Source organism: Brachycentrus maculatus, unplaced genomic scaffold, assembly GCF_059751285.1.
Source record: "Brachycentrus maculatus isolate JH-2025_06_01 unplaced genomic scaffold, ASM5975128v1 h1tg000711l, whole genome shotgun sequence".
NCBI classification, from domain to species: Eukaryota; Metazoa; Arthropoda; class Insecta; order Trichoptera; family Brachycentridae; genus Brachycentrus; species Brachycentrus maculatus.
In genome coordinates, this window is record NW_028281442.1 from 210,299 (window position 1) to 231,296 (window position 20,998).

Sequence of the window (20,998 nt, forward strand, 5' to 3'; positions counted from 1 at the left end):
AGGGCATTATTGCTCGCGGTAACAGCCGCGATACCGCGGTTATATACCCTTCGTTTACCTTGTTTACGAGTGTTTCCGCGCGGCTGTCTTCTGAATATCGTCGGTTTTCGTCAGTTCAGGTCGCGCGAGCGCCAGTAAACGATCAATTCGCGGCACTATCGCCGCATTTGGCTTTGCGCAATTGTTATTTTTTTGTTATGGAGGGAAAGTACGCGGAACGCTCGTACCGATTACACCATTTGTTTACGTTCGCAATTTTGTCGGAGTGACGTTATCTGATATTTTGTTCCGTTTCAGATCTGTCGCGCGCTAAATCGCGAGGATCTTCACTAAAGCGGATAATACGTAAATGAGTTCAGCACTGAAGCCGGCTCTACCGCAGGGGGCGGGCGGGCAGGCGGGCGCCGCGCAGAACTCCGGCATGAACAACGTGGGGGGCGCGCCGGCGCTCAACCACACCTCGCAGGGCCACGCGCACCTCGCGCATCTCACGCACCACGCGCCGCACGCGCAGCACGCGCAGCACGCGCAGCACGCGCAGCCCGCCCTGGCGCACCTGCCGCTCCTGCCGCACCTCAAGGCCGGCCACGGCGCGCCCGCGCAGCCGCTCGCGCTCGCCCTGCCACGCGCGCCCGACCAGCCCGCCCAGCCCGCCCAGCCCGCCCACTCCAACGGCACGGCCGAGTCCCCCAAGATCGAGGCTTCCAACTCGGCCGCGGCGCCCCCGGAGCCCGCGCCCCAACCTTCCAATAACTCCCCGCTCAAATCCGACCCCCCAGCCGAGAAGGAAGCGGCTCCTGAAATCGTACCCGAAAACAACGGTTCGGATCTCCCGAAGTCCGCGTCGGATCCCCCCGGCGCGGATGCAGAGGCCCCGAACCCCGTCAAGCCGACTCCGGTAGAAGCGGAAGCCGTGGCAGTACCCGAATCCCGCAAAGAACCCGCCATCCCCGATAGCTCTAAAGAAATAGTAGAACCTAGTAAGGACGAGGATCCTCCGCCGCAAGAGACTTCCCCACCCGTCAAAAATGATATTCCACTCGTCAAAGATATTCCGGAAGACAAGCCGGAAGAAGCGCCGATTAAGGAAGTCGAAAAAGAAACTCCGGTAGCGGAAGAAAAGCAATCTCCAATAGTCGAAGTGGCGCCGGAACCGATGACCCCAGACGCGGCGGTAGAACCGAGCGTAGTAGAAAAAAATGAAAGTGAGCCGAAAGAAGAAAGCCAGAGCCCGGCTGTAGAGGCCGCTCCCAGCCCGCCCAAGCCTACAAACCCCACTCCGGAACCGCCCACACCCAAGGAAACCACCCCCAAGCCGGCGGACTCCCCGTCCACCCCGACCCAGAAGTCCAGACAGACCGAAGTCAAGCCCAAGTCCACCTTGAAGCTGGCGACGGTGACGCCGACCCTCTCCAGGAAGCGGAAAAAGGATCTGAAGATGCCTCTGCAGGGGAACGAGGGTCCCAGCCCTCCCAAGAGAGCCCCCGGCACCCCGAAAGAGAAGCGGGCGGACTCCCCCGACGCGGACACGCCCTCCGACATGACCCCCGACAGCCGAGCCAGCAAGAGAAACAGGACAAAGGTAAATATGAACATCCGTCTATTCTGCCGTCTTCTTCTTTTTCTTTTAACCCTTATCCACATCCAATGGTGCATAGAGCACTGCATCATATTGATACAGTGTTATCTTGATCATTACTTACATGAAAGCAGGGTGATCACTCCTGCACTTCAGGGACCAGTTATTTCTTTTCAAACGAATGTTACTGGAAATAGAGACAGAAGACGTTCGAGGAATAATTGGCATGATCGAGTATTTCAAATACTTGAAGTGGTCAGATCGGGAATTGGAATAATCGGCGGACATGTACGAGGAGATGCATGAATGTGGATGAGGCGAAGATTGTTTGCAAAGACAGATTGGTGTGGCATTCTATTCTCTGTGCAAGAACAGTAAAATAAATTTAAAAGTGTAGAAAGATTGCTAATATTACGTATTTTATTTTCATATGTTTTATTTAATCTGAGAATGGTCATTGTTTTTTAAAGTTAATGACTCGAGCTTAAAGGGACAACGTTATCTTCATTCAATGTATTTATGACTGCACTACTCTTAATAAATTATAAATAATCATTATATTATTTATAATTTATTAAGATAGGATGAAAGTAGACTTCTTCTTCTTCTTCTTTTTTTGATGGCTTTTCACCCTTCTTGGGTGTTATAGCCAGTGTCGAGTTATTCTTTATTTACACTTTTTACATTTGACTTATAAGTGTTAGTATTCCTGTTAGTAGGGTTAGTTTTATTAGTTATGTTAGTTTGTTTAGTGAGTTATTTTAGTAAGTTATCATACACCTTTACAAATTTATACAATTAATTTTAAGATATTTACAAATTATTTTATAAACAAGTTTGTTAGGGGAGGTTAGTAAGGTTGAGATGTTGGTAGGAAATGGGACGTTTATGCTGGAGAGGTCTGAAAGGAAGCTCGGGTAGCCGTCATTCAACGGGCACCCAAAGAACATGTGATCTAGATCCTCCTCTTCAAGACGGCATTCACACATGGCAGTATCCCGGACATGTATTCTAAACAAGTGAGCACTGCAACAGCAGTGGCTTATTCGCATTCTGCATAAGGATGTTGTCTCGAACTTGTTTAGAGTTATCCGGGAGAACCAGGGTTTCTCCGTTACCAAAGGACATATATTATACAAATTTTTACCCTTTATTTGGGCAGAGGTATCCCAATGTTCCTGCCATGAGTGAAAAAGTCTTTTCTTTACAATAACGAGGAGGTCATCGATGCTAAGCTCATTCACATATTCTGGGCCCCCGCTAAGGACGGCCTCCTTTGCCAGGGTATCCACCTTCTCATTTCCCTCTATGCCACAGTGGCTGGGAATCCAGGCAATACTAATTTTTTTATTTAACGAGGCCGCCCGTAGTAAGAGGAATCGAGTCTCGATGCAGCATTCATCTTCGGGGTATAGGAAAGGAGGAGACTTCAATTTCTGTAGGACACTCAGAGAATCCGACAGAATTAGGAACTTGTTCTCTTGAGAATTTAATGCATATTTTACAGCCTCTCTAATAGCGATATTTTCTGCAGTAAATATCGATGCTTCCCGGTGAAGCTTAAACAATTTTTGAAATTTATTGTATTCGCAATAAAAGGCCGCTCCCGTGTGGGCCGACGAGTCCGACCGAGATCCATCAGTGAAGATGATTTTCCAACCTGTCCACTTGGAAGCCCGGATTTGGTGGAAATTTCTATTGGGTTGGAGGTGGCTCTGAACTCCGAACGAGAGTAAAACACTTGGGGAAAATATATGGGCACTGAAAGGATAGCGATAAAGGGGAAAAAGGTCTTGAGTGTTTATATTATTTTTAAAGGTAGTGTAGATTTTAAAACTGTTAACTAATGATGGGGGGTTTTTGTTTCTCCAAAAAGAGGAGAAATTCACATATTGGGAGAGATTTTCTATTTTTTTAAAAAGGAGATTATCTTTTTTAATTGAACATTTTAAGAGAAATTTATCTGCCAAGTACTGTCTTCTCATTCCGAGGGGGGGATCAGAGGCCTCCACTTGCAAGGCGTTAATTGGAGAGGACTTCATCGCTCCGACAATCAATCTCAGGCTCTGTGACTGTATCCGGTCAAGTCTCTGAAGATTTTTTTTCGAACAGGGTTCCAGAATGACTGACGCATAGTCGAGATGGCTGCGGATATACGCAGTGTAGAACAGTCTCTGAGTGAACGGATGGCTTCCCCACCACACCCTTGAGACTGCTCTCAACGTGTTCAATCCGGCTTGGCACTTGTTTACTATGTGATTTGTGTATGAGTTCCATGTAAGATGAGAGTCCATTATTACACCTAAGAACTTAATTTGTGTGACAGTTGGGACTGCATCATCTCCGTGCTGAATTTTTAAGGCTGGGATTTTTCGCTGTCTGCAAAAAACTATAGCATTACTTTTGTTCGCTGATAGTTCAAGGCCGTGTTCCACTAACCAATTCCTTATGTTTCTCATACTAGTATTTAAAACAGTTTCCAAAGTCTTAACGTCTCGACCAGACACATAAAGGAAGAAGTCATCCGCGTATTGCAATAAAGCTGAGGGTCTAAGGATTACATTGCTTATATCATGCGTATAGATATTGAAGAGAATTGGGCTCAGGACGGACCCCTGAGGGAGGCCCCTGCTCAACTCTCTTCCTACCGTTGCCTGACCACGTACCTGAATCTCCACTTGCCTAGAAAGAATCAGGTTTGCTACAAATGAAGTTAATTTACGCGGAATGCCTAGACGTAACATTTTACTTTCCAGAGTGTGTATTATGACATTGTCATACGCTCCACTAATATCTAGACACACTCCTATTAAAAACTCATTTTTTGAGAATGCCACCCTTATATCGGAAGTCAGGACAGAAACGCTTTCAATAGTGCTCTTCCTTTTCCTGAAGCCAAATTGAGATTCGGGAAGAGTTTTGGAGCTCTCCACAAACCAATCCAGACGATATTTCACCATATGTTCAGCTACTTTTAACAGTGTGGAGGAGAGGGCTATAGGGCGGTAGGATGATCCGGAATTGGGGTTTTTGTTGGGTTTTAGGATTGGGATAATTGATTGGGTTTTCCAGGAGATGGGGATATTACCAGATTCAAAGAAAAGATTGATAATAGATAGGATATAGGAGAGGGAAGGGTCACTGTTATGTTTGATGAAACTGTATAGTATACCGTCTATACCTGGGGATGAGTCACTCAGGCGGCTGAGGACAGACTTCATTTCTTCTAGACTGAATTTTTGGTCCAACCAGCTTCTCTCTCTAAAATTGTATGTGTAAGAGGTTTCATTCCAATTATTCGCGGTTGACGGGGCTAGTTTGTTGGCGAACTCTTCCACCCAAACCGATGTCTCAGGTCGGCTGATTGGCGGACTGAAAGAGCATCTAAATCGGCGGATCATGCTCCAAACCTCCGAAAGAGGTGTATCTCGGGATAAAGAGCAACAAAACTTTTTCCATCCCTGTCTCTTCTTACATCTCAAGAGATGTTTTGTTTTTCCCTCCACTTGTTTGAAAATTAGGAAATTTTCGAGGCTCATGTTTTTTGAGTAAATTTCAGCCTGTTTTTTTCTTTTCAGGATGGCCTCTGTACATTCTCTATCCCACCATGGGGCTGGGGGAGGTTTTGCTCGGTTGCTTTTTGTTTTTAAAGGAATACATGTGTTAGCAGAAGAGATAATGTGCGATGCTAGGGTCTCGTAACATTCCACCGCACTTTCTCTTGTTGGAGTTGGCATTTCCTTTACCTTATTTTCTACTGATCTCGAGAAGTCCTTCCAATTGGCGCTTGCAGTGATATATCTCGGTCGGTGCAAGCCCCCAGGAGAGCGGTTCAGATTACAATTTTTGTGACTGGACATGAAATCAATAATGATGGGATAGTGATCACTGCCGAGAGGGTCTTTCAATATTTTCCAGTGGAGCGTTGGTGCAATTTCAGCGCTGGAGATTGTTAAGTCTACAGCACTGGGTCGTTGGTTTGGAATTTGGAGGCGAGTAGACTGAATGCAGTTGAAATGCGATCTCTCAGAAGAATGTGCGACAAAACGATGTATGATAGATGTGCGAATAGTGAAATAAGGAAGGAATGCAAAGCTGAGATAAGCATTATCGATAAAATTAAGAAAGGTGTGTTGAGATGGTTTGGACATGTGGAACGAATGAGTGAGGAAAGAACGGTAAAACAAATTTATGAGGCGAATGTTAGTGGGAAAAGAAGCAGAGGAAGACCGAGAAAAACATGGCACGATCAGGTATGCCAAATACTTGAAAGTGGTCAGGTTAGGAGTCGTAACAATCGGCGGGTATGTATGAGGAGATGCATGAACGCGGAAGAGGCGAAGAATGTTTGCAAGGACAGAGTGGTGTGGCGCTCTATTCTCTCTGCCTACCCCTGCGGGGAAGCGGCGTGATGGTTAGTTAGTTAGTTAGTTAATCATTAGAAATAATAATAGCAATTGTAATCAAAGCGATGAAATGTTAATTTAATCATTTACCGTATATGAGGGCAAGTCCTACCCCTTAGGGTAATATTAAATAAATATACAGTCGAACTCGGTTATAACGAGGATGAAGGGATCGACTGAATTAGCTCGTTATAACCGTTCCTCGTTATATCCGAGAATAGGTATTTTTTTAAAAACATAACTATCACATGAAGTATATTATCTGGAATGGTCACATAACACAATATATCGCAATTGAAACAAAATTCATATAATTCACCCATTACACACACCGCTCACTCCTTTCAACAAGATCAAACAAAAATCGTCAAATTTCAGTTGTGCATGTTTTCGGAATGCCCAGAAAATGTACTATATCCCAGCAAAAGCTGCATATTTTTACTCAATATTTACCCGCTACAGGGCAGAAAACGTTATTTTTGCATTTTGAAGAAAAGGTATTGTGTAATTATTTTTTTAAATATTTTTCAAATGGAGAAAAAACATTCAGGTTTTAACCTAAAAAGATCTGTTGCACAGAAAAAAGTTCAATGACTGGCTTGAATTATTTTTAATACATTGTGTTATGTTTTTAAACGTTAAAAACGTTCTCCTGTAAAATCAAGTTTTTTGATTTATGACGTTCTTGAAAGGAGTGAGCGACATGTCATATTTTTCTGTCTAACCAGTTTCCTATAAAAATTGGAAAATCCTGTGCTGCTTTTTTTTAATTGTCAGTGACAACACCAATTTAGTACCTCATAAATAATCATGTAATCCGATCCCGGGCAATGGTCTAATTGCCCGGTTGGATTTTATTGCTTAAGGTCAAAAATGTTTCAAAACATTCAAATATTTAAAACATTTAAAAAAAGGCGATCTCTTTTTGCTCGGTTTAGCCGAGAAGTTGCTCGTTATAACCGTGAATAAAATGTATGGAGAAAACCGGAAACCAAAATTTCAAGGAATGTTTCCTCGTTATATCCGAGATCTCGCTATAAACGTGCTTGTAATAACCGAGTTCGACTGTATTTAAAAAAAAAAACTCTTATATTTTGACCTCCTTGGAAATCAAACCCGGGACCTCCGGCATGGTAGCCAAATATATTTTCCTCTACATTATGGAGGGGGACACTAAAGGGTGTTTCAGATTGTTTTTCGATTTTGAAACTTAACACCAGAATTCGTTCAAACTTATTATAATTACTTTTAAATTAAAGAGTAGGTTTTACATTTTTATTTAACATAAATATTCACTTCTTGACACTTATTTAGCCTGGCACTAAAATTTTCAATCACTTGCTGGAGCGTCGCTCTTGGAATAACGTTAATTTCGTCTGATTCTTTGCTTCAAGACATCCAGGTTGGGTGGCAATCGGTTGTAAACTTTACTTGTAAAGTTTTCCCATAAGAAAAATTAGCAGGCGTTAAATTTGGGCTCCTCATTGGCCAGTAGATGTCTCCTCGGTGACTTATTACTCTTTCAGGGAATTCGTGAAGAGCAGCTAAAGACTCATTTGTAACATCTAACGAGGCTCCATCTTGTTGGAAAAATGTGTTGCGGTTGTAGCCGATCTGATAATGCATTTCTCTACAGAAAACCTTCTCTGGCTACCCAGAAAAGTCCTCGTTATATCGCTCACTCCTTTCAACAACGTCATATATATAAAAAAAAGATTTCTCAGGAGATCGTTTTCAAAGTTTAAGAAAATAATGAAATGTATTAAAAATAAATATCAAGCCACTTCTTGAATTTTTTACTGTGCAACAGATCTTTTTAAGTAAAACCTGAAGGTTTTTTCTCCATTTGAAAAATTTGAAGTTTATTTTAAAAAATAATTAAACAATACCTTTTTTTCAAAATGCAAAACAACACTTTCTGCCCTGTAGCGGGTAAATATTAAGTTAAAAATATGCCGCTTTTGCTGGGATGTAGTACATTTTCTGGGCATTCCGAAAACATGCACAACTGAAATTTGTCGATTTTCAATATATGATCTTGTTGAAAGGAGTGAGCGATATGGCAACATCGATCAGAATTAACTATCTGAGCAAGACCACGGTTGTTTTCAAAAAAAGTAAGGGCAGACAATTCCTTGCCTTGATGTGGCAGCCTAAACAACAACTTTCGGCTAGTGTAATGGTTGCTGATGCAGTTCTAGCGAATTGTAGGAAGCCGATTATCTGCAATTTTGTTTATTCACGTGGTTGTTGATGCGAACATTCAATTAATCGGTGAACCATATGTTATTGAAACTCCTAAAACAATTTTTCATCGTCCTGCAGAATTCGTCTCGTTTAGTAGGATCATAAATTTAAGAAATTTGAATGAATTTTGTTGATAGATTTATATTATCCACTGATACTTCGTGATGGAATTGCATTTTTAATATATTATTAGATTAAAACCAATATTTTTAGCTTTTCCACTTTATTTTTATTTGACCAGCGACCGGGTTTCGTCGTTACCGACATCATCAGACTGGTGGGAGGCTATACAAATTGTTATGTTATAAATAAAACAAGGCAGGAGTTGATAACCATGATTTGATATAATTTTATTGAGAAATTAATTTAATTTGAGTGAATTTAAGTATTGTATGATATTAAAAATATTTTTTATAAAGGTTTTTTTGTATTGAGAGCACGATTTTATACAAAGTTATAATATTATATTATGAGTTTTGATATTTTATTTTTAAGTATCATAAACGAAAAACAATCTGAGACACCCTTTATTATATTCATAATCTATCACAATATCATGTCATGTATACAGGAATATATTTAAGCCTAGATTACGGTACAGTCCTAAAATTTATGACGGACATCCAATCTTTGGGGAGCATTGAGGCAACACATGTAAAGATAGTGACAACTAGTATGTATCTTAATTTGTTATACCCATATTTATGTTTGTATTTTACATAAAGTTCTCAAAAAACATGTTACACTTACCATTAAATGTTTTTATTAAACTCTTTTGGTGAAATGTGAGTGTTTCTTATCGCCATACATTTTACGATAATCTTATATTAAGGTACTTTTTTTTGTTTGTTGGGAATTGCATTTATTATATATATATATATATATATATATATATATATATATATATATATATATATATATATATATATACCATGCTTATTATGTACAAGGTTTATAGATCATTAAGTGGATTTTTATTTCTTCTAGCTAAAAAAATATATTTTATGTATTAATTTTAAATCAAACACAGATTTTTTGAGTCTACTAAGTTCTTTTGAGTCTACTTAGTAGACTCAAAAAAAAAATCTGTGTTTGATTTAAAATTAATACATAAATTATAATGGAGTTCTACAAATTAAACGCCAAATCAATAAATAAAAATATATATTTTATTTTAATCTGTGTTGGGTAATCAATTAATGTATTGAAACAAGTCTTGTGGGTCTAGGGTTAAAATCATTTTTATTTTTGTGAAATTCAATTTGCAGATAAATAATTGTTGTCTTTGCAAATGATGTTTCTTATCAGCCTAGCCACAGAGCGTTGTATTTGCATCTGAAATTTGATAATATCTGTGTTTAGTGTGATAATATTTATTTTTGTTATTGTAGGTGCAGCCATATCAAATTCCCACCCCGGAGTTGGCCATGCTGACCAAATTGTCAGCCAGCCAAGGAAGGACGACACCTACAAAGCAGAACGACGAAAAGCTTATTGTTTTCTATAAGTAAGAGGGTTTTTTTTAAAGCATTTAATATAGATACTGGTTATATCGCTCACTCCTTTCAACGTCATATATCGTAGTTGTACAGGAGAAAATGACCAACTACCAAAACGTAAAATGCTCAGGAGGGCCATTTAAGTCACTTTTGCTTGTCAAGAAAATAAACACCAATGCAGTTAGTCATTTTTAACAAATCAATATATTATACTTCCAAGTTTAAAATCCTTTCGGAATTTTTCAGGGCGATATTAAGCTAGTAAGATATCAAATAGTCAATGATCACGTTTTTGTAAAACAATGCACTTGGTCACTTTCTCCTGCATGACTACGATATCAAAAATCGTCAATTTTCAGTTGTGCATGTTTTCGGAATGCCCAGAAAATGTACTTTATCCCAGCAAAAGCGGCATATTTTTGCCTTAATATTTACCCGCTACATGGCGGAAAGTTTTTTTTTTTGCATTTTGGAGAAAAGGTATTGTTTAAATTATTTTTTAAATAAACTAAATATTTTTCAAATGGAGAAAAAACATTCAGGTTTTACCTTAAAAGATCTGTTGCACAGTTAAAAGTTCAATAAGTGGCTTTATATATATTTTTAATACATTTCATTATATTTTTAAACTATAAAAATGATCTCCTGAAAAATCAATTGATTTATGACGTTGTTGAAAGGAGTGAGCGAAATGTGAAGAATAAATTGTTGTAACATATACACAGGCGTACCAAATAATAAAATGACTCAACTGCAATCAGTGTTAAACGCTGCAGCTAGACTCATTTTTTGAATTTATAAATTCAGTCACTACTTCACCAACTGCACTGGTTATGCTTTCCCGAAAAGGTTGAGTATAAACTCTGTCTATTCATGTATAAATCAATACATAATATGGCTCCAGAGTATCTAAAAGAATTGTGTATTCCAGACAAATGTTGATTGACATCTCACGCTTCCATAGGCTACAACAACTGCCAGGGGTAAAGTATTCTTACCAGCTCGCAAGCTGCGCACCAAATTTGGCGAGTGTGCCTTTGTTGTTGCAGACTGATGGCGTGGAATGCTCTTCCACCAGTAGTTAGAAATAGTGAGAGTGAGATGATCTTTAGAAAAAAAACTAAAAATCCATTCGTTTTCCTCAACTCAATCACAATGAAGCGCCCTTGAGGTAGTATTTTACGATAATGGCATTACATAAATTATCTGAAATTGATATTATGTATTATTATTAACCCCTTGATCGTCGAATTTAACTTGGCAGAAATCTTCATTCACAAACTTGGGTGTGTCCACTTAGCAGTTATTTATATTAATATCTCAACATAGATGAAGAAGAATATGGATGATCAGAAAAATAAGGAAAAGACAAAACGAAGAACATTTTTTTTATAAAAAAAATTCTATGGCGGCACTCCAGTTCTAAGGGTTAATTTTATCGATTATACTTGCTTATTTATTAAATCTCAGCCTTTTGAGTGTGTCCAAATACTTGTTCACAAAATCTGGATTATCTCCAATTACAGGAGTTATTTTCATATTATTTTTTGACATCTCATCAAAGATGAAGAAGAATATGGAAGTCTGGGCATTTATGGGGCTGTAAAAAAAGCTTCTTTACATATCACCAATAGATGTCTCTAGTGAAGTTCTAAAAAAAAACTTCTTTACATCTCACCAATAGATATCTCTAGTGAAGTTCTAGTGATTCAAGAACAAGGTTTCTAAATTGGTTCATATATATAGAACTTCCAAGAATTTGAGTGGTGTGGTTGTCAATAATGGGTAGAATTGGTGAATGTTACACGTGTGTAAAGTGATCACTTAAACCAGCCTATGACGGTCGTCAGCCCCGTAAATGCCTAGACTTCCATATTCTTCTTCATCTTTGATGAGATGTCAAAAAATAATATCATACATTGTTTTGCCGCACATGCATCCCCATCGGATAGCAGAAAAAGTAACACTCGCCCATTAGTCACATCTCGTGAATTTGAACTAATTTAAAGTGAAATGTTTGTTTTTCCTTGTAGAAATGAATTCCTGGCTGTCCGCAACACGGAAGGTGGTTTCTACGTGTGTCAGACGATGCAGAACGTTTACCGGTCAACCAGAAAGATCAAGATTAGATGGCTATCCCAAGACAAAGCCGCCGACCCTTCAGGGGAGATCTACAACCCGGACTTCTACGATGTCACAGGTAATAAATTACATACTCTTTATGTTAAAACGATGTATGATAGAACGAATGAGTGAGGAAAGAACGGTAAAACAAATTTATGAGGCGAATGTTACTGGGAAAAGAAGCAAAGGAAAAACATGGCACGATCAGGTATGCCAAATACTTGAAAGTGGTCAGGTTAGGAGTCGCAACAATCGGCGGGTATGTATGAGGAGATGCATGAACGTGGAAGAGGCGAAGAATGTTTGCAAAGACAGAGTGGTGTGGCGTTCTATTCTCTCTGCCTACCCCTGCTGAGAAGCGGCGTGATGGTTAGTTAGTTAGTTAGTTAGTTTTACTCTTTATGTTATTTTTTGACATCTCATCAAAGATGAAGAAGAATATGGAAGTCTGGGCATTTACGGGGCTGACGACCGTCATAGGCTGGTTTAAGTGATCACTTTACACACGTGTAACATTCACCAATTCCACCCATTATTGACGACCACACTACTCAAATTCTTGGAAGTTCTATATATATGAACCAATTTAGAAACCTTATTCTTGAATCACTAGAACTTCACTATGACGGTCGTCAGCCCCGTAAATGCCCAGACTTCCATATTCTTCCACATCTTTGATGAAAAAAAATGTCAAAAAATAATATGAAAATAACTCCTGTAATTGGAGATAATCCAGATTTTGTGAATAAGTATTTGGACACACATTAAAAATGTTTTACATACTCTTTAATTTAAATTGGATATATACAAAAAATGGTTCATTGTTTTAACACATTGTTTGCGCGAAATGGTTTGGAGAAGTGTCTTTTACACACTATTGGTAGAGAGCGGGAGATACTTGCTTTCTTTTGATAGAGCGCTCTAGCAAAAGAAAGCAAAAATAATGCTTAAAAGCATCTCCCGCTTTCTACCAACAGTATGTAAAAGACGCTTTTAAGCTTTTCCCGCAAACAATGTGTGAGAATATGGATATTCTTCTTCGGCTATTGTGATGTTAAATGTTATATTGATGTCAAAATGTAAAAATAACTCCTAAGTGCAGAAAATCCAGATTTGCAAACAAGTATTTGGACACACTCAAAATGTTCAGTCAAAGACCTAAATATTGTATTGACCAAACTCAATTTTATTGAATAATGTGTTTTGGGTGTTTCAGGCATAATTTTATGTTCAGCATACTCCATTTTCCACCTCTGTAGTATAGTGATTAGCGCCGTTTTGGCTACCGTGCTGGAGGTCTCGGGTTCAATTCTCAGGGTGGTCACGGGTCAAATAAATACGAGTGATTTTCACTCTCGTATTTTTTTCATATCGCCCTGGACTGTACAAAAAGCGCAGGGCTGATCACCTTGCCTTTGTGCAATTAACGTTCAAGACAATTGTGCGAAGGCAAGGTGATGATGCCGTGTTGCTACGATGCAGTGCCGTATGCACCATTTTGTGCGGATAAGGGTTAGAAGAAAGAATTTTATTGAATAATTTGTGGTGTATTTCAGACATGGACTGCGTCCTGACGACGCTGTCTCTGCAGCGCGCCCGCAACTCCGGGCTGAAGCTCGGGGCGGCGGAGCTGGCCAGAACCCAGAGCATCCTCGGGCGCGCCCTCGCTGCCGAGAGGGGGGAGCCCGCCCCCGATACCAGCGTCACCGAGGAACACCCCGACGGCCGTGAGAACCTTTTATTTTACCCTAGACCAGGGGCTCCCGATCTTTTTCAGACCGCGGCGTACTTACAAGTTTATTATTTTGTCACGGTGCCCTACTTTAGTAAGCTATTTGGAATAGACAATGTGACTATATATTTATATACATATATTATAGTCGAAAGAAATAGGTAGGTAACTACAATAATAGTAGTTGGGTAGAAAGATGCTAGCTCTCAAAAGATAAATTGTTGCTCTATAGGTACCCGAGAATATTTGTGGTTTCGGATAATAATAGAGGATCGACTCACGGCACCCCTCTTTACTTTCTACGGCGCACCAGGGCACCGCGGCGCACACTTTGGGAACCCCTGCCCTAGACCACGGGACTTGTCTAGAAGTACCTTAAAATGGGACTATCGTAAAATTTACAACAGTAAAAAAAAAGCTCACATTTTTAGTTAACATTTACTAAAAACAATTAGAAAATAAGTGTAACATGGTTTTTGAAATCTGTATATGAAATACTAGTAAAAAATTAAGTCACACGCTAATTGTCACTACATTCTTTACATATATTGGCTCGGTGCTCCTCACAGATTGGACACACAATACATTGTTGTCATATCGCTCACTCCTTTCAACAACGTCATATATCAAAAAACTAGATTTTTCAGGAGTTCGTTTTCAAAGTTTAAAAATATAATACAATGTATTAAAAATAAATATCAAGCCACTTATTGAACTTTTTACTGTGCAACAGATCTTTTTAGGTAAAACCTGAATGTATTTTCTCCATTTGAAAAATATTTAGTATATTTGAAAAAATAATTAAACAATACCTTTTCTTCAAAATGCAAAAATAACACTTTCTGCCCTGTAGCGGGTAAATATTAAGTTAAAAATATGCCACTTTTGCTGGGATGTAGTACATTTTTTGGGCATTCCGAAAACATGCACAACTGAAAATTGGAGTTAAAATAAAGGAGTAATGCTGGCCATGTTCATTCATTCAAACCCTTATTCACACCCAATGGTGCATAGGGCACTGCATCATACAAATGCAGTGTTATCATGAAGGAAAGGTGATCAGCCCTCTGCTTCAGACCAGTCCAGAGTTATATCGAATAAATATTACAGTGAAAAAAATCACTTATATTTATTTGACCCCCCTGGGGATCGAACCGGGGACCTCCAGAACGGTAGCCGAGCGTGCTGACCATTACACTACGGAGCCGGAGGAGGCCATGTTCACCATCCCATAAAGAAGATATGAAGGCCATATTCTAGTTTTTCTGTTTCAGCTCATGTTCAAATACTTGTTTAGCACATTCGGTCAAACGTATCGGTACGTTTACCAGTTTTAGTTTCACTATAGTTTTGAACAATTCCTGGTTTACCTAATTCTTTTGCAATTTCAGCACCCTTGTGCATTCGGAAAAAAATAAGCAATACCTCTTTGTACAAAAGAAAACAACAATGGGAACAAAGTGAATGGTGCACTGAAATCAGTTATAGCAAATAAAAACCTATCAGCGGAAGCTAAACTGGCAGTGCACAACGGAGTCCTGGTTCCAACTCTAATGTATGGAAGTGAAACATGGAGTTGGCAAAAGAAGGATGAAAGTAGACTGAATGCAGTCGAAATGCGATCTCTCAGAAGAATGTGCGACAAAACGATGTATGATAGATGTGCGAATAAAGAAATAAGGAAGGAATGCAAAGCTGAGATAAGCATTATCCATAAAATTAAGAAAGGTGTGTTGAGATGGTTTGGACATGTGGAACGAATGAGTGAGGAAAGAACGGTAAAACAAATTTATGAGGCGAATGTTAGTGGGAAAAGAAGCAGAGGAAGACCGAGAAAAACATGGCACGATCAAGTATGCCAAATACTTGAAAGTGGTCAGGTAAGGAGTCGTAACAATCGGCGGGTATGTATGAGGAGATGCATGAACGTGGAAGAGGCGAAGAATGTTTGCAAGGACAGAGTGATGTGGCGCTCTATTCTCTCTGCCTACCCCTGCGGCGAAGCGGCGTGATGGTTAGTTAGTTAGTTAGTTAAAACAACAATAAACTAACCTTTTTTCTTCTTTAACCGTAGAATACTAAACTGTCATCGAAATTATGATGGCAAAATGATAATACCTGGAAAAAAAACAACGTTGGCACCGTTCCTGAGCCCCCTTCTTCACAGGACCTTCCTAATACATATACCTTTAATTTTTTCATTATTACATTATCTTTTCTTAAACCCAAAGAATGTTAGTACAATTACTTTTTTTTTTTTATTGTCTTTTATTTTATTTGTTCGGGAATTGTACAGCTTACATATAAAAAAAAGATATAATAAACAATAGTTATATTAACAATAGTAAACAATACATTACCAAAAAGTTACGTTAAAAAAAAGCCAATTAAACAATTCCACATCTATGTCATAAATTATGTCTTATTTATTCCTGTTTTGTTTGTCGTAATTTTTTTACGAATGTTAAGGAACTACGACACTCGTAGGATAGTTTATTAATCTAGGGTTAACTAAAATTATATTGATTTTTCATTCTTCCAGTGGACCTGTCGCTGTACAAGGACGAATCGCAGCTAGAGAAAAAGAAGACAAAGTCCCCCTCCTCCCCGGCCGCGTCCACCCCGTCCCGGAAGCGCCCCCCGCCCAAGGCGTCGCCCCCGCCCGCCCCCTCCGCGCCCTCCCCCTCCCCGGGCAAGGCGGCCGTGCGGAGAAAGCGCGCCGCGCCCGCGCCGGCCCCCTCGCCCGCGCCCGCCGGGAGGGCCAGCGCGGGCAAGGCCGCCAAGCGGGCCAAGCGGGCCTCCGCCCCCACCGCCCCCTCCCCCGCCCCCGCCCCCTCCCCCGCCGCCGCCGCCGCGCCGCCCACTAGCAAGGTAGGCATGATACAACGGATTTATGGGAATGTACGTATCAATCCACCTTCTCTCATTTCGTTTTCATTGATTTGTTCTGACGCTCGTTTGGGGAGCCTGCAAGAGTCGTGCCGCATCCCAAGTCGTTGGCGTACCGGAGAAACACTAGCATAATTTATTTTATTTCATTTTATTTGTCCGGGAATTGTACAGCTTTACATTCAAAAAAGTATACAATAAACAATAGTTACATTATCAATAATAAACATTACATTACATTAACAAAAATAGTTACGTTAAATAAAAAGCCAATTAAACAATTCCACATTTATGTTATTATAATGACTATTAAAAACATTAAATGATAAAACAAGGGTATGGTATAAAAAATAGATTTTGCAGGAAGAAGAAGAAGGAAATAATATATTATTCTCCGATAAGTCTGTAATAATTCAGACTTATAGCGGAATATATTTTTTAACACTAGTAAAATTCATACATTTTTAAACACATTTTTATCAAAATGTGTTTACAATCGACGGGTATGTATGAGGAGATGCATGAACGTGGAAGAGGCGAAGAATGTTTGCAAAGACAGAGTGGTGTGGCGCTCTATTCTCTCTGCTCACCCCTGCGGAGAAGCAGCGTGATGGTTAGTTAGTTAGTTATATTTCCTGATTTATTGTTTAGGCATTCAGGCATTTTGGTAAGATATGAAAATTAAATTATAAATAAAACTTTTACCTCTTGATTACTATATTTTGCTAAGGCTAGTTTCGAAAGCTACGGATGCTTCTATCTGCGGGTTTAAAATATAAACTCATAAAGTTTATATTTAAACCTGTAGATGGAAGCATCTGTAGCTTCGGAAACTAGTCGTAACAAAATATAATACTCGAGTGGTAAAAAACATGTGTTTTATTTATAATTTAACTCTAGATAACTAAACATTTGTGCACAAGACGACGCCCTTCTCCGAAAAAGTCAAGTGCACTTCCCTGCACCCCGCACCCGCCAGGCTTTGTTTACGGAATAGTGATTTATTGTTGAATGTCTCTTACATTCATTCCTAATAAACCAAACTTAAGTGTCATGCAACCAGTTACTATTTTTAATAAATACTTTTGATAATTTTCACATTTTTAATTGCGTAGTCCGCCTGACGAATGTTTAGTTACTATGTATCTACAAATATAGTTTAGTTAACTAGGGTTAATCATATTTCCCAGTAAATAACGCGTAGGCTAGTACAGTTAGCTTTTGATAAATAAAAATACAAATGAAAACATCTGCAATTGTATGTTTTTAATTTTAAAAAAATTCTGATCTCTAAGGGTATTATTTTATAGCGCTGTTTTTCTAATTTATTCTCCTGTACGCCAACACGATGGGATTTCAATAAATCAAGCATTTTGAAATCGCTGAATCTCAAATGCATTATATCAAGTTGCAATGCGAATCTAAGTTACGATATTTTTGATGACTTGGAAGATTTTAATTCGAATTTTGATATTGAAAATATCTTTGTGCCTAGTCTTAAAAGAACTGCTTTGCTTTCTCATCCTTTCTAAAGAATTTTCATTATCAAATTTCGGAGGGTAAAGAGTTTGTTTGAAAATTAAATCCGTATATTCATTACCTTCAATGTTAGTTGTTTTCAAAATTGATAAATCAATGAATTTTTTTAAGCAAGAAAGTGTGGTATTTTTTTTTATACGTAAGTAATGCACTCTTAATATTTATACTAATATCTTAATAATTCATCTGCTTTAGGCATTTTTAGCACATGCGTATATATTCATATATATAGAGTGAAATCTTGATTCAACATATTTTACGAAAGTAAGAAAAAATAATAGCGGTTAAAAGAAACCTTTAATAGAACAAAAAACGATTTCTTTCTCATTTAAAAAAAAAACTTTATAAAATAAAACTAAAACGTAAAGTTGTTAAAAACAAAGTTTTACTTTTATTGTATAAATGTTTAGAAAATGTCCCACAAAGTATCTGCCAAAAACGTTCAAGAAAACTTATTTAATGATAAAATATATTTATAAAAAATATATTTTTATTCATATTAATTTTGACCCTTCTGGGAATCGAATCTGGGACCTCTAATGCATTGCGATGCGCTAACCACTTCACTTTGGAGGTGGAAATGGGTAGCAATATTATTTTATATATCTGCTGAAGAAATACAATTTTGATGATATTTGCTGATGAAAAAGGCAAAGAAAATTTGTGATGCGGAAACACACCATGGGGAAACGCCCATAGTGAGTGCATTTAGATACACAAATTATTTAGACAAACGTCCACTACACGGAATTTTACCGTCCGGCACGTCAGTTGGACGATTGGCTTGTGCTTTTGTCCATATTTTTTCCGATCGATGCAACGATGAACACGTTGCGCGTAAATTCGATCACGCTAAACTGTCGTAGTCGCTTTCATTTTTCAAAACCGGACTGCCGGACGGTAAAATTCCGGGTAGTGGACAAGCACCTTATGTATGTATGTACTATGAAATTAATTGATTATGAAAAAAAACATTGAAAATGTCAAATCAAGGTTTCACTCTATGTCAAAGTAATCTGTCACTAAGTGCCTTTTTAATGATTAGTTTTTGCTTTATCTTTTTCCTGTCATCCTAAATACCGCTCACCGCCACTTTTTAAAATCATAAATCATTATCATTATGATCATCAATCGCCGCTTTGCTTCTTTTAATCATTTTCACACGTGTTTCATTTCCCAAACTGCTTCTATCGCCATGCCACGTCCTGTGGGGATAGCCAGAGAGGATGGAGTTTCAGTAATCTATTTAAACCAAATAAATTGACTAGTAACGTTAACATTTTTCATTTTGAAAAATGTACAATCAACACATTAATTGCTATTTTTTTAAATGTATCGTTGCTCAATATATTTGCATTATGCAAATTATAAGAAGTTAGCTAATTATTGAATAGTCAGCCTCAGCCTTGTAGTGATTAGCACATTTGGCTACTGTACATGTGGTCCTGGGTTCGATTTCCAGGGGAATTGATTTGATTTATGTATTAATTTTAAATCAAACACAGATTTTTTGAGTCTACTAAGTTGTATTTTACCAACAAAAACACATAAAAAATTAATATTGTGACAATTGTTTCGCCTTGTTAGGGCCAAATCAATAAATAAATGAATTGATTTAATATCAATTCATATTTTTAATATTTGGAGCATATTCCTTGTGGTTAGTCATTTTAACTTTTTTTACGAAAACGTTAGTTATGTTAGTATATAACCAATCACTGAGGTTTTTGTCTGCCGATTTCAAGATGTACCCATCTTTTTGTCAGGATAAATACTACAACAGCATGCAAACAATACTACACTTCACTACCATAGCACTATTCACACACTTACAAAGTAGTTGTAAGTGTGTGAATAGTAGTGACATATAGTATTGTTTGCATGCTGGTGTAGTGATTGTCCTGATGAAGAGACCGGTACATCTTGAAACCGGTAGACTAAAATCTCTGAGTGGTTTGTGATATATTCACATTTAATAAAATAAAATAAAAAGTAAGAATATATTTAATATTACTTTGGATTATCACCTGAAGTGCGGACTGATCCCCTTGTCTTTGCATAACTTCTTAGCTATCTAATTAACACTATGTTGATTCAATGCAGTGCCTTATGCGTCATTCATTGCATATAACGGCCCGAATGAATTATTGCATTATTTTTTATGATTTACTCAGTAAATCTTTCGATTAAGAAGGATGTGAATACGTAATACATCCAATTAATATTTTGTACGTATCTAAGGTCTAGAAGTTTGGCTACTATGCATGGGGTCTCACGGGGTTCGATTCCCAACTGGTCTGGAATGAATTTTTTAAAGTACAAATACATTATGTTGTTATTTTACTTAATGTTTGATTAGGAAGCATGAAATAATTTGTAGCTTAGCTTATAATGAAAATAATAATTGAGAAACTTATAATAACACTGCATGATATTCCTTTAGAAATTTCTTTAATAAGTATATAAAGATTTTTCGAAGAATTGAATTATGAATTAATGGTACTCCATATTTGTAATGAGTAATATTTCCGCCAATGTGATTTTGTGTCCCTCTTCTATTATTGAGCAGTTGCTAGAATGTCTGGTCGTTTGTGAGATTCTGGGTTCGATTACCGAATGGATTGTCATAATTATGACGACGTCGATGCACGATTGATTGTCTTGTCTTCACATTATTTACAATATGAATAACACTGTGTCAATCAAACACAGTGTCCTATGTACCATGAGGTGTGGACAAGGTAATGATGATTTTTAAAAGGAATTTCGTAATTTATTTTCTCTTTTTTGGCACTCTAAATTGAAAGCTTAACTCGACTTGTCTGCCTCCGTAATGTAATGGTCAGCACGCTCGGCTGCCGTTCTGGAGGTCCCGGGTTCGATTCCCAGGGGGGTAAAATAAATATAAGTGATTTGTTCACTCAAATATTTATTCAATATTACCCTGGACTGGTACCTGAAGCGAAGGGCTGATCACCTTTCC

The 20,998-nt window shown here is 38.2% G+C and overlaps 2 protein-coding genes across 3 annotated transcripts in view; one reads left to right on the forward strand and one right to left on the reverse strand.

Annotated features, from left to right (window-relative positions):
- The window catches only part of LOC148300461 (uncharacterized), a 31,370-nt gene that overhangs the window by 207 nt on the left and 10,165 nt on the right, over window positions 1-20,998 (forward strand). Inside the window, exons 2-6 of one of the 2 annotated variants that reach the window (XM_088274735.1) lie at window positions 298-1,582; window positions 9,624-9,739; window positions 11,765-11,931; window positions 13,412-13,582; window positions 16,130-16,488. In XM_088274735.1, coding sequence (XP_088130861.1) covers window positions 350-1,582; window positions 9,624-9,739; window positions 11,765-11,931; window positions 13,412-13,582; window positions 16,130-16,488 — 2,046 coding nt within the window. In that variant the 5' untranslated portion in view covers window positions 298-349. The remainder of the gene's footprint in view (window positions 1-297; window positions 1,583-9,623; window positions 9,740-11,764; window positions 11,932-13,411; window positions 13,583-16,129; window positions 16,489-20,998) is intronic. The other variant, XM_088274736.1, reaches the window with a different exon arrangement.
- On the reverse strand, window positions 2,535-4,215 carry LOC148300462 (uncharacterized). Its single transcript, XM_088274731.1, has 2 exons — window positions 2,824-4,215; window positions 2,535-2,546 (listed from the first exon to the last, which is right to left on the reverse strand). Exons 1-2 carry the CDS (start codon window positions 4,036-4,038, stop codon window positions 2,535-2,537), a joined length of 1,227 nt encoding a protein of 408 aa, XP_088130857.1. The 5' UTR covers window positions 4,039-4,215.